Genomic DNA, 11899 nt, shown 5'->3' with positions numbered 1-11899 from the left:
CTGCCAATCAATAAGATCTAATGGTGCCTTAATCTAATTCCACATGTGCTTATCCCCCCACTTCCAATAACCTTTGAGTCCCTTGATAATCAAATCTAACTCAGTCTTGAATCTATTCAGCCTCCACTATTCTCTGGAAGAGAGAATTCCACAAACTAACAACACTATGAGAGAAGAATTTCCTAGGGGCTCCTAAAGGGCCATTTTAAGTAGGACACCTCTTACCATTGAACTGTGCTCCCTGGCTCTAGATTCCCCCATGAGGGAAAACATCCTTTTAGCACCTGCCCTATCAAGCCCCCTCAGGATCTTCTATGACTCAATAAGGTCACCTCTCCTTCTGAACTCCAATGTGGCACTGTGGCTCAGTGGCTAGCACTGTTGCCTCCTAGTGTTGTTGAAACCCCTTGGTGAGAACTAAAAAGGTGGGAACGGGGATGGTGGGGAGCAGAGAGAAGATCTGAGAGAGTTCTGGGATTGGGGGAAGGCTTGGTGACTGTCTGTGTGGAGTTTGCACGTTCTACGTGGGTTTCCCCCATGTGTCCCAGTTGTCTCCCAAAGCCCAAAGATGTGCAGGTTAGAATCATAGAACCCCCTACAGTGTGGAAACAAGCCCTTCGGCCCAACAAGCTCACACCGGCTCTCTGAAGAGTAACCCACCCAGACCCATTCCCCTACGTTTAACCCCTGACTAATGCACCCAACCTACACATCCCTGAACACTGTGGACAGTTTAGCATGGTCAATTCACCGAACCTGCACATCGTTGGACTTTGGGAGGATACCAGAACACCTGGGGTGAATGTGCAAACTCCACACAGACAGTCACCCGAGGCTGGAATCGAACCTGGGTCTCTGGCACTTTGAGCCACCATGCCATTAGGTTGATTGGCTATGCTAAATTGCCCATAGCATCTAGGGATATTCAGGCTAGGTGGGTTAGCCATGGGAAATGCAGGGTTACAGGGTGAGTCTGGCGGGCTGCTCTTCAGAGGGCTGGTGTGGACTCAATGAGCTGAATGGCCTGCTTCCACACTGTAGGGATTCAATGATTCAAAGAATGCAGGCCGACCATGTTCAATCTTTCCTTTTGACGTTTTATTGATAAATGCACACATGGACTCCTAAGGCTCTCTGCACCTTCAATTTTTTTATTAAGAGATTCAATCATTTTAGGAACCCAATGCAGGAGGGCTCACACTTGCTGTGACATTTGACACAGTTCTGACATATTCGCTCAATCCACTAATCCACCCCTTTGTGATGTTATGTTTCTATCGGTATGGCATGCAATCATTGTTTTATTAGGAGACAGTGAAGACTGCAGATGCTGGAGATCAGAGCTGAAAAATGTGTTGCTGGAAAAGCGCAGCAGGTCAGGCAGCATCCAAGGAGCAGGAGAATCGACGTTTCGGGCATAAGTCCTTCTTCAGGAATCATTGTTTTATTGACAAACTTGGTTGTGTGGTTCCTAACCCTATCCTATTGGTATTCACAACTGAGCTGCTATCCCCCAACAAAGGAGGATAGCAATTTAGCTGCCTACAAAATCTGCCCATTAATGCAAAGGGCTCCACAATCATCATTTAAGGGATGGTACTGAAACAAAACAGGAAGGGCATCTTGTGATTTCCTCTCAGTCGAACTTGTTTTGTAGCCGATAGCTTTACAGTTCCATGGTAAATGGTATATTACCATTTCTCAAGTATTGGTTTGTTCCATTAATGTTTCCAATTGAATTAAAAGGAATTAGAATTAGATTTTACATGTACTCAAGTACAATGATGCCATTCCTGGTGCCATCTTAGGTGTAAAGGTACCTCTGTACAAAATCTTAGGCACTAAAATCTAATCTACTTGGAAATTTGCATTGGTTTATCTCTTTGTACAGTGTTAACAAAGAACTTCATAAAAAGGGTAGGAAGATCCCAAGTTCCCATCTGGGATTGCTATTGTGTTGGCTGAAGCTGTGAGATTTGGGTCATCCTGAGCAGGAATTGTCCCATTGCCTCCCCAGCCTCTGGTGCAGATAAGCCAGCAGAATCCCAGCACACTTATAAGCACTGGCAATTCAGCCCACTGTGTCTATGGTATCTCTCTGTCTATGGCCTCTTCCCACTCCCCTGCCAATTGACCCTGCAGGTACATGGACACCAGGGTTTTATTGAATGGCGGAGCAAGCTAGGAATCAAGGCTTATTGGAAGCGAAGGGGGTGGGTGGGGAGAACACATGGAATTAGATGGAGGGATGCCTCCTCCTTTTCCTAATTCTCATGACCCCATCTTGCCTGGTGTGCAAAGTTGATTCCTAACAGCGGAAAGTACTTCATTAGTTGCAACGCCCATAGTGTCATGCAAGGCGCTAGGTAAATGCAAGTCAAAACGGCTTGACACGATCAATGTTTCTTATCAATGAACATGTTTCCAGTAGTTGAATAATACTTTCTGTCTTTGTAGGGACCGTGATGTTTTTTTTTCACGAAGCGGTCCTGAATGTCAAACTGGCTTTATCTCAACTCAGTCGCTCAGCCGTTTACAGGAAACCCACGTGTGTGTTCCGTTCTCAATCAAGGCCGCGTTCTCACAAAGTCAGAACGCCCAATGACTGACTGCTCACTCTTGGAATGTAAATACAAGTGTCTGTGGAAAGGCGAAAGTGAGAGAGGCAGTTGGAGGAGCTCTCTGCTTGCAAAAACAAACAAGGGGATTACTTTTCACAGTTAGAATACAAACCACAAACACAGACAGCAGACAAATCCACAAACGCAATTTACTGAAATAAGGCAAAGTCTTGAAAAAATATAACTACTGGTTGGCTATTGAAAGCCATGGTTTGGAGGGGCGTTACTGACAAACAGTTTTTGTGCAAAGACAATTCCTACTTAGGAGATGACAAATTGTGTTCTTTGTCGCTCTGACCTCTGGGTTGGAAGAATTGGGGACAGGAGTTCAAGAAGAAAGAAAGATAAACAAGGAATATTTTACATTTCGAAAAACAAAAGTTTCATTTGGTAAAAAATCGGCATTTTAGCGGAGGGTGGATCGACTCCTTTCTCTGCCTGTCAATTCAATTAAATAATGTTTGTGTGGGGTGGGGGAGGTGCTGACCCGTCGTAAAAAGGGCAACGGTGTGCGCACAGCAAGATCCCAGAAAAGCGTCCCCTTGCAGCCCAATCCTCCGCTTTGGATCAGAGGAGGTAACGGGGCCTGCGCCCCGAGGCGAGGATGTCGATCACCCCCACAATTCGAAAAAGGATAAATTTATTGCTTCTATTATAAAAATAAAGCTCGGGTTTCTATTTTAAAAACTTGCCTTTCTGATAAAGCTGCTGTCTAGAGAGGGATTCCCTCTGACGTCATTGCTTGGTTACCAGTAAACAGCGCGCTACACAGTTCCATATTTGGGCATGTACGTCAGGGATCCCGGATGGGCGGAGCTACCTCGCCGAAAGGGATTTTATCGCCTTTTCCCCGCAATAAAGGGCAGTGGGCAGGCTGCAAGCGGGCGATCAGCAGCATTAGCTCTGTCTGCCTCACTCCTGCCAGTCTGGTGGGTATCTAGGTCTCAGCTTCCAGTCGGAATTTGCCCGTTTTGCCTCCCTCCCCCCTCTCGGTGTGTTGCTATTCCACCTGACGTCAGAAGAACAGCGAGTATATAAAAGAAGACAGCCGAGGATCTGGATTCATTCATAAAGAGAGCGGCAGCACCGAGGAACTACTACAGCAGTAGCAGCAGCAACGCGTTTTATTTCCACTCAGACTATACATACAATAGAAAGGGGAAACAAAAGCCCAGAAACTGGATCCGAGGGGCGACAAATCCTGGGTCATCACCGACTGGGAGGACATGTACCAGGGATTCTCAGGCGACTTTGACTCGGCTTCCCGCTGCAGTTCCTCCCCTTCGGAGCCTCAGTACCTGTCATCCGTGGACTCCTTCAGCCAGAGCGTGGGCAGTCCGACCACCACAGCCCAGGTAAACGAATTAACTTTTTTTTCCCCCCCAGTTTGTTGAGGGGTGGGTGGGTGGGGAAGAGATTTCGGGTAGCTGCCTGTCTTGGTTAGTTTGCATGCTCTGTGCGGGAGGTCTGGTTGTGCCTCTTTAAAAGGGAATAATAGTAAAAGGACCGGAATCCAAACTTTCCACTGACATTCACCCACCCCAAACCTCCTCTTCCTTTTACCTTTTTACAATTGAGGCAAGCAGATGTTTTGGCAGCACCTCGGTGACTGATCCCTGCGCTAATGTCACACAATCTGGTGCAAGCGGCGGCGGTTAGTTGAAGGGCCGTTGTTGCAAAAAGAAAATCAGTCGGCGCGCCCCGTGCAATTGACGAGTGTGTCCGAGGCGTTGCATTTCCGCGATGGCATCAGTTAGAATCGGTTTATCGATCAGTTGCATCGATTTCCAGCCGACTTGGAAAAGCTGGCCGTTTGGGTCCGGGTGAGGTGCGTAAGGAGGTTGACGTATTGGAATGCTCCTGCTGACGTTACGCACGCACGCCCTCCCCCCCCCCCCCCTCACCGCGACGCGCTGACGTCGGCGACGTTCTATTTTGGAACGTTGCTAGGCAACCCCACGCCGTCAACGCGCGCCTGGGATATTAGCATACCATGCACGGGGCTCCAGGCCCCGCCCCCTCCCAGCTTCCTTCCCTCGCTCTCACGGCCTGCGCGCCCTTTTTTTTTTCGCTCAGTTTTATGAATGGACGGCTTTTGATTGACAGTTGTAGCCCGGGGACGCAAGAGGAGACGGGGGATCTCTTGCAAGCCGCCCAGCATCTCGATGCTTGCGTTTGCAATGCTCCCTCTAACTCACCGCACCTTCCAGTCCGAGAATTATGGATACTGGAGATCCGAGACTAAATCTCAAACAAAACAGAAATTGCTGGGAAGACTCATCCGTGTCCAGTTCTGAAGAAGCGTCACTCTGCTTTATTTCCTGCCACAGATCTGCTGAGCTTTTATCCAGCAATTTCTGTTTTTAGTTTGTGTTTTATTCTTGGATGAGTTTTTTTCAGCAATTTCTGTTTTTAGTTTGATCTCTAGCATCAGCAGTTTATTTATTTTTGCTCAAAGAACACATCTCGTTACCCTCTCACCACAAACGCTCCCAATAAACCTGTTGGACTGTAACCTGGTGTTGTGCGATTTTTAACTTTGTCCACCCCAGTCCAACACCGGCACGTCCTCAAATATTGCCAGAACTGCTGAGTTTCTCTAGCACTTGCTGGTATCGTTTGTTCCATTTTAAATCCTGCTTGATCTCAACGGTGTATTTCGGTTTTGGCAGTAAAATGTTCCTATCCTAAATTTTAACAAACAGTTAGACACAGAAGGTGCAGCAGAATTAATCGGGCTTCTACTAGTCACGGACGGGGGACAATCTCCCTCGTCTAACCCCAAAACAATAGATATACTGGAGGCGATCATTTCACCTCTTGGCTTTTCCCGTGGGCGTAAAACTGCAGCTGCGTGGAAACTGTCACTAATCTACCAAGGTTTTGTAGGGAAGCTTTTCTTGGTCTGGTTTGGGAGTAAGAAAGTGTGTGTGGGTAGAGTGTCCACAAAATGTGGGGGTGGGGTAGGGATGCGTGGGCGAGGCTCTCTCTAAGATTTTGGTATCGCGGTGTGGCGGCATTTAATGAGGGGGGAAAAAAGATTTTCTCATTCTGACGACACGAGTCTCAATTAGACGCAAAAATGAGCAGAAAGCGATGTGGTTTGGAAAGCTCCCTCACTGACAGCGATGAAGGCGTCCCCTAACGGCCAAGCGCGGAACTGTCCCTCTTACAGTCTCATCTCCTGGGCCGCCAGGACTTAGATGTAAGAAGCAGAATAGTAGTGCTGGATGCAGTGAGATAGGAATAAAAACTGGGATCCAGGGAGGACTAGTAACTGTTATCAAATAGGGGAAACTGTTATCAAATGTTTGTTGATCTTTCATGTTAACTTGCATGCAACCAGACTGGCGAGACCCCTTAATTAAAAAGCAAAAATACCCACGAATGCTGGAAATCCGAATCTAACATAGGAATTGCTGCAGAAATTCAGCAGTGTTCGGCAGCATCTGTGGTGAGAGCAACAGTTAACATTTCGGGCCCAGTGTCACACTTCCTCGAATCTGCAATTGGGTTCCGAGGAAGAGAATCCAAACTCGAATGTTAAGCAAAAACAAAAGCTCATCAGGTCTGGCAGCATGCCTCAGTGCCAGAGACCCCGGGTTCAATTACCGCCTCAGGCAACTGTCTGTGTGGAGTTTGCACATTCTCCCCGTGTCTGCGTGGGTTTCCTCCGGGTGCTCCGGTTTCCTCCCACAGTCCAAACACCTGCAGGTTAGGGTGGATTGGCCATGCTAAATTGCCCGTAGTGTCAGGTGAAGGGGTAAATGTAGGGGAATGGGTCTGGGTGGGTTGCTCTTCGGAGGGTCGGTGTGAACTTGTTTGGCCGAAGGGCCTGTTTCCACACTGTAAGTAATCTAATCTATGGAGAGAAAGCAGACGTTTCGGGACGAGCGGCCCTTCGTCGGAAATGTTCACTTTCTCTTTCCCTCCCGTTGCCAGAGCCTGCTGAGTTTGCCTGTGAAGCCCCCTTCACTCGTGGTTCTATTGGGGGCGAAAGTGAGGACTGCAGATGCTGGAGATCAGAGCTGAAAATGTGTTGCTGGAAAATGTGTTGCCCGAAACGTCATGAACTCAGACTTCTCCAGTTTCCTCATTTCCCCTCCCCCCACCTTGTCTCAGTCAAATCCCTCGAACTCAGCATCGCCTTCCTAACCTGCAATCTTCTTCCTGACCTCTCTTCCCCCGCCCCACTCCGGCCTATCACCCTCACCTTGACCCCCCTCCACCTATCGCAATTCCAACTCCCCTCCCCCAAGTCCCTCCTCCCTACCTTTTATCTTAGCCTGCTGGACACACTTTCCTCATTCCTGAAGAAGGGCTTATGCCCGAAACGTCGATTCTCCTGTTCCTTGGATGCTGCCTGACCTGCTGCGCTTTTCCAGCAACACATTTTCCGTACTATTGGGGGCATCAGGCAAAAGTCCCATTTCGCCGCGAGGTGAAAGGAGGCAGAATCTGGAACATTGTCTGTTTCTTTTGTCACTATCCCATACCTCTCTCTTGTTCACTCACCTCCCCCTCTACCCACACCTACCCAACTGGACCCTGGAGGGAGGGTGAAATTGACATCGGAACCTCCTGGCGTTGGGGATGTGATATAAGCAGGAGGCTGTGACTGGGATTGTTGTGGGGAGAGAGTATGATGCTGGAAAAGCAGGTCAGGCAGCATCCGAGGAGCAAGAGAATCGACGTTTCGGGCAAAAGTCCCTCATTGGAGAGGCTGATTAGGAAGGGATGGGGAGCAGTGCAGATGGGTGCTGGCAGGTGGGACTAGACTGGGTTGGGATATCTGGACGGGTTGGACCGAAGGGTCTGTTTCCCTGCTGTACATCTCTATGACATCTATGTGGTGATGGATCATGTTTAGCTGTAACAACGGGACACTTAGACTTTCGGGTGTCCCTGTCATTGGTTATTGCTGCACCCCATTCTCTCCCCATGTATTTGTAATATTCGGCCATCTCTCCCAGGAGTGTACCACGGGAGTCGGAGAAATGCCCGGATCGTTTGTGCCGACACTAACGGCTATCACCACCAGCCAGGATCTACAGTGGATGGTACAACCGACCGTCATCTCGTCGGCAGCTCAGTCTCAGGCTCAGGCTCAACTTCCAGCTCTCCCCCAGCCCAGCATCGATCCTTACAACCTTCCCGGGACCAGCTATTCCACCGGCGGCATGTGCCCCTATAGCAGGGGCGAGCCGTCCAAACCCACACGGTCCAGCCGGCCCCGGAGAGCGCGGGATGAAACGGTGAGAGGGCGAGGGGCACTGAGAATGTGAGAGTGAGAATGTGAGAGTGAGGCACACACACACACACACAGACACAGACTGAGAGAGACAGAAATTGAGAGCGGGTGTGAGAGTGAACAAAGTTTGAAAATCACGACACCAGGTTATATTGTACAACAGACTTATTTGGAAGCACTAGCTTTCGGAGCGCTGCTCCTTCATCAGAGTTTCCAATTCAACCTGTTGGACTATAGCCTGGCACTGCGTGATTTTTAACTTTGTCCACCCCAGTCCAACACCGGCATCTCCAAATCGTGAGAGTGAACGGTTGAGAAGGAGAGAAACTGAGTGTGTGAACGAATGACAGAGAGAAAGACTGAGTGAGTGTGAGTGAGTGATAGGGAGACAAGCGTATATGAGTGAGTTAGAGACTGAGGGTGTGAATGGATGGAGGAATGAATGTGTGAAAGGGCGAGGGAGAGTGGTTACAGTCCCGTCTCACTCAATCAGCGGTCAACCTTTATATCAAAGCCACTGAGGTTTTTAAAAAAATACCTTTTATTTGCAAAAAGGTTACAGTTCGTGAGCTGAGCATGAATTGTAGTCCAGTTTGACTACGCTCACTCTGTCCTTCAGAGTGTTACAGATACAGAGTAAAGCTCCCTCTACACTGTCCCCATCAAACACTCCCAGATACAGAGTAAAGCTTTGGAAATTGACCGTCTTTCTGTCTGCCGCAGCTCACGGCCGAGGAGGAGGAGAAGCGACGCGTTCGCCGGGAGAGGAATAAACTGGCCGCCGCCAAGTGCCGGAACCGGCGCCGGGAGCTGACTGACCGCCTGCAGAGTGTAAGTAGCAGACCCCGGGGGATCCCCTCCAGCAACGACCCCCAGGACGGGACGGGAGGGGAGGGGAGGGGCTGTGAAAGTAGCATCTTCCCGGGGAGCTGGGGGGGGATGGGGATTGGGGGGGGGGGGTCACTGCGTCCCAGGCCGCGCCTCTGGCGAATGGTGTTGGGGAGTCTGTGGGATCGTTAATGGGACGGTGTGGGGGTGGTTGCCGGAAGAATGTGGTGGTGGTTGGGGGGGGGGGGGGGGTTGTTGACCTGGAGTGACCCTGTTTCGGGAGGGTTCCGTCCCCCGGGGCTGGGGAGGACACAGCGACAACTTGGGGCTCGTGCACCAGCCGCGTCTTCACCCCCCCCCCCCCCCTTCATCTCTGTCTGTCTCTCTCTGTCTCTCTCTCTGTCTCTTTCTGTCTGTCTGTCTCTTTCCCCCTCCCCATTTCGCTTTCTCTCTCTCTCTGTCCATTGCTCTCTTCCACCCCCTCCCCCTTTGTCTCTGTCTGTCTCTGTCTCTCTCCCTTTCTGCCTGTCTCTCTCTCTGTCCATTGCTCTCTTCCACCCCCTCCCCATTTCTCCCCGTCTCTCGCTTTCCCTCTCCCCTATTTCGCTGTCTCCCCATTTCTCTCTCCCACCCCCTCCCAATTTCTGTCTCTCTCCCACCCCCTCCCAATTTCTGTCTCTCTTTCTTGTCTCTCTCTGCCTCTGCATGCGCCTGTGTGTGTCTCTATCTGTGTGTGCGTCTCTGTCTGTGTCTCTTTGCCTCTGTGTGCGTGTGTGTTTCTGTCTGTGTGTCTGTGTCTCTTTCTCTGTGTGTGTCTGGCTGTGTCTCCTTGTCTCTGTGTGTGTCTCTGTCTGTGTGCGTGTGTGTCTCTCTCTCTCTCCGTGTCTCTGTCTCTGTCTGTCTGTCTCTCTCTCTCTCTCTCTGTGTACCCCCTCTCCCCTTCCCCTGTATCCCTGTTTATAGCCCGCCCTGTCTAACGGTGAACCCTCCCGGCTGGTATCTTTTCTTCCCACCTCCCCCCGGCCCCCCGCCCCCAGGAGACGGACCAGCTGGAGGAGGAGAAGGCCGAGCTGCAGTCGCAGATCGCCGAGCTGCACAAGGAGAAGGAGCGGCTGGAGTTCGTGCTGGTGGCGCACCGGCCGGCCTGCAAGATCCCGTTCGAGGAGCCCGTGAGCCCGCAGGGGGGCGCCGTCACAGCCGAGGTGAGCTCTCTGCCGCCGCCTAGCGCGCTTGTGGAAACGAAGGAACCGCCTTTCACCGGGAGCTACCCACCAGAGATACCGCTGTCTGGCAGCTCTTTCTATCCGCACTGTGAAGCACTCCACTCGGCCTATTTGAATACCAGTAGCCCCAACTCCTCATACACATCTTCATTTGTGTTCACCTACCCAGAGGGAAGCAGCTGCGGGCTCCTGCACCAGCGGAACAGTAGCAGTGACCAGTCCACGGACTCTCTGAATTCGCCGTCGCTACTGGCTCTTTAAAAACAAACACACACTCTCCAAAAAAAACCTGCTTTTAAAAAAAGACCCCCCCCCTTTTTATCCCCCCCCTCCCAAAGACTTCACCTACACTTGCCCGCCCACCTTCGCCTCTCTCTCTACCACCCTCCCCACGATTCATCGTCTTTTATTTTTAGAAATAAGCACCCCCCCCACCTCCCACTTCATTCCAACCTCCTGGGGGAGGGGTGTTGGGGAGAAGAGGCTGCATCTTGTGTGTGTGTGAGCTTTACCCCCCCCCCCCCCCTCTCGGAGGGGGGAAGGAAGGAATGGTTTGAAGAGGGGGGGGGAAAGAAACAACGCGAATCGAGGGGGGAGGGGGTGGGTGGGAGGAGAATGGGGGAAGAAAACAGAACTGTGATGCCCCACGTTGCCGATCAGCCGGCCGAGGAAGAGAGCGAGTGACGGCGCAGAAGAGGGGGGGGGGGACAATAGAGGACCCGTTTGTGAAACCGGTGGAACAGTGTTTTATTCCCCCCCCCCCCCCCCAATTCTTTACGGCCTCGCAATATTTCGGGATGATGCAGGAATAAAGAAGATGAAGGAAGAAACCCCCCACCCTCACATTCCCCTCCGACCCCCCCCCCCCCCCCCCGCAATCAATGAAATGGGGGAGGGGGGAACTGGACAGAACTTTATTCCGGACACCAATCACCACCTAATTTTAACTCTTTCTGCTCTCCCACCCCCCGGGGAGTGGTGGTGGTGGTGGTGGTGGGGGGGGGTGTAGACGGTAAAGTGAGAGAAGAGAAAATAGACTCGATACCCCCTTTACCCCACCACCACCACGGACTTGAAATGATGTTTCTTCAAAGAAATTCCTTTATATTTGTTTAAAAAAAAAGGGGGAGAGGTGATTGTTAAATCCGATGCGGAGCAAGTTCTGCCGACCAGAATTCTGCTTGTGTTTATTAAATGTAAATGGAAAAATAGCTGCCTTCCTCGCTAAATATACTGTGAATCCAGACATTTTGTCAAAGAAGTGAAGGTTTTTTGGGCTTGACATTGGAGGCGTGGGCGTTGGGAGGGGGGTAAGAAATTCCCTTGTCCGCTCCTACTAAGGCGATGTGAAACAGCCCACTTTTAACTCAGCTGATTAGAAACTGACTCTCTGGATGACATCTGTATGTACACCCAGCCCCGATTTTGGAGTTTGGGCGGAATTTCCCCCCCCCCCCCCCCCCCCCGCCCCTCCACCCCATGTTTCTCCCCAGTCTCCTCGAACTTGGCTACAGATACCCCTTGTCAGAAATGGGTTAATTTTGTTTTTCTGACTTGGAGAAAAGCCAGTGTAGGAAGGAATGGGGTGGACAAAGCTTAAAAATCACTCAACAACAGGTTAGCTCGGAGCAAGTGAGGTGTGGAGATCAGAGTCGAGAGTGTGTGGTGCTGGAAAAGCACAGCGGGTCAGGCAGCATCCGAGGAGCAGGAGAGTCGATGTTTCGGGCATAAGCCCTTACTCAGGAATGAAGGATTCCTGATGTAACGTCGTCTCTCCTGCTCCTGGGATGCTGCCTGACCTGCTGTGCTTTTCCAGCACCAGGTTAACGTCCAGCAGGTTTCCTGATGAAGGAGCAGCACTCTGAAAGCTAGTGCTTCCAAATAAACCTGTTGGACTATAACCTGGTGTTGTGTGATTTTTAACTTTTTTTTTCCTCTGGCTGCTATAGAGTCTTGAAGCTGGAAAGGCAAAAGTT

At 50.7% G+C, this 11899-nt stretch overlaps 1 protein-coding gene across 1 annotated transcript; it reads left to right on the top strand.

Annotated features, from left to right (window-relative positions):
• The first annotated feature begins 3506 nt into the window (after nucleotides 1-3506).
• fosb (FosB proto-oncogene, AP-1 transcription factor subunit) lies at nucleotides 3507-10444 on the top strand. Its single transcript, XM_087983878.1, has 4 exons — nucleotides 3507-3976; nucleotides 7595-7876; nucleotides 8596-8703; nucleotides 9738-10444. The coding sequence occupies exons 1-4, from the start codon at nucleotides 3848-3850 to the stop codon at nucleotides 10182-10184; spliced, it is 966 nt and encodes a 321-aa protein (XP_087840004.1). The 5' UTR covers nucleotides 3507-3847; the 3' UTR covers nucleotides 10185-10444.
• Nucleotides 10445-11899: the final 1455 nt, after the last annotated feature.

The sequence above is a fragment of the Chiloscyllium plagiosum genome, unplaced genomic scaffold (assembly GCF_037043375.1).
Source record: "Chiloscyllium plagiosum isolate Xiang-an unplaced genomic scaffold, Cpla_swu_hap1 HiC_scaffold_47, whole genome shotgun sequence".
Classification (NCBI taxonomy): Eukaryota; Metazoa; Chordata; class Chondrichthyes; order Orectolobiformes; family Hemiscylliidae; genus Chiloscyllium; species Chiloscyllium plagiosum.
This window is presented reverse-complemented; position numbering and strand designations above follow the sequence as displayed.

What these genes read in the sequence shown, in the direction of transcription:
- fosb (XM_087983878.1), top strand. Translation starts at nt 3,848, where the DNA reads ATGTACCAGGGATTCTCAGGCGACTTTGACTCGGCTTCCCGCTGCAGT. An exon ending in GGAGAGCGCGGGATGAAACG is followed by an intron (nt 7,877 to 8,595) that starts GTGAGAGGGCGA and finishes TGTCTGCCGCAG; the next exon opens with CTCACGGCCGAGGAGGAGGA. An exon ending in TGACTGACCGCCTGCAGAGT is followed by an intron (nt 8,704 to 9,737) that starts GTAAGTAGCAGA and finishes CCCCGCCCCCAG; the next exon opens with GAGACGGACCAGCTGGAGGA.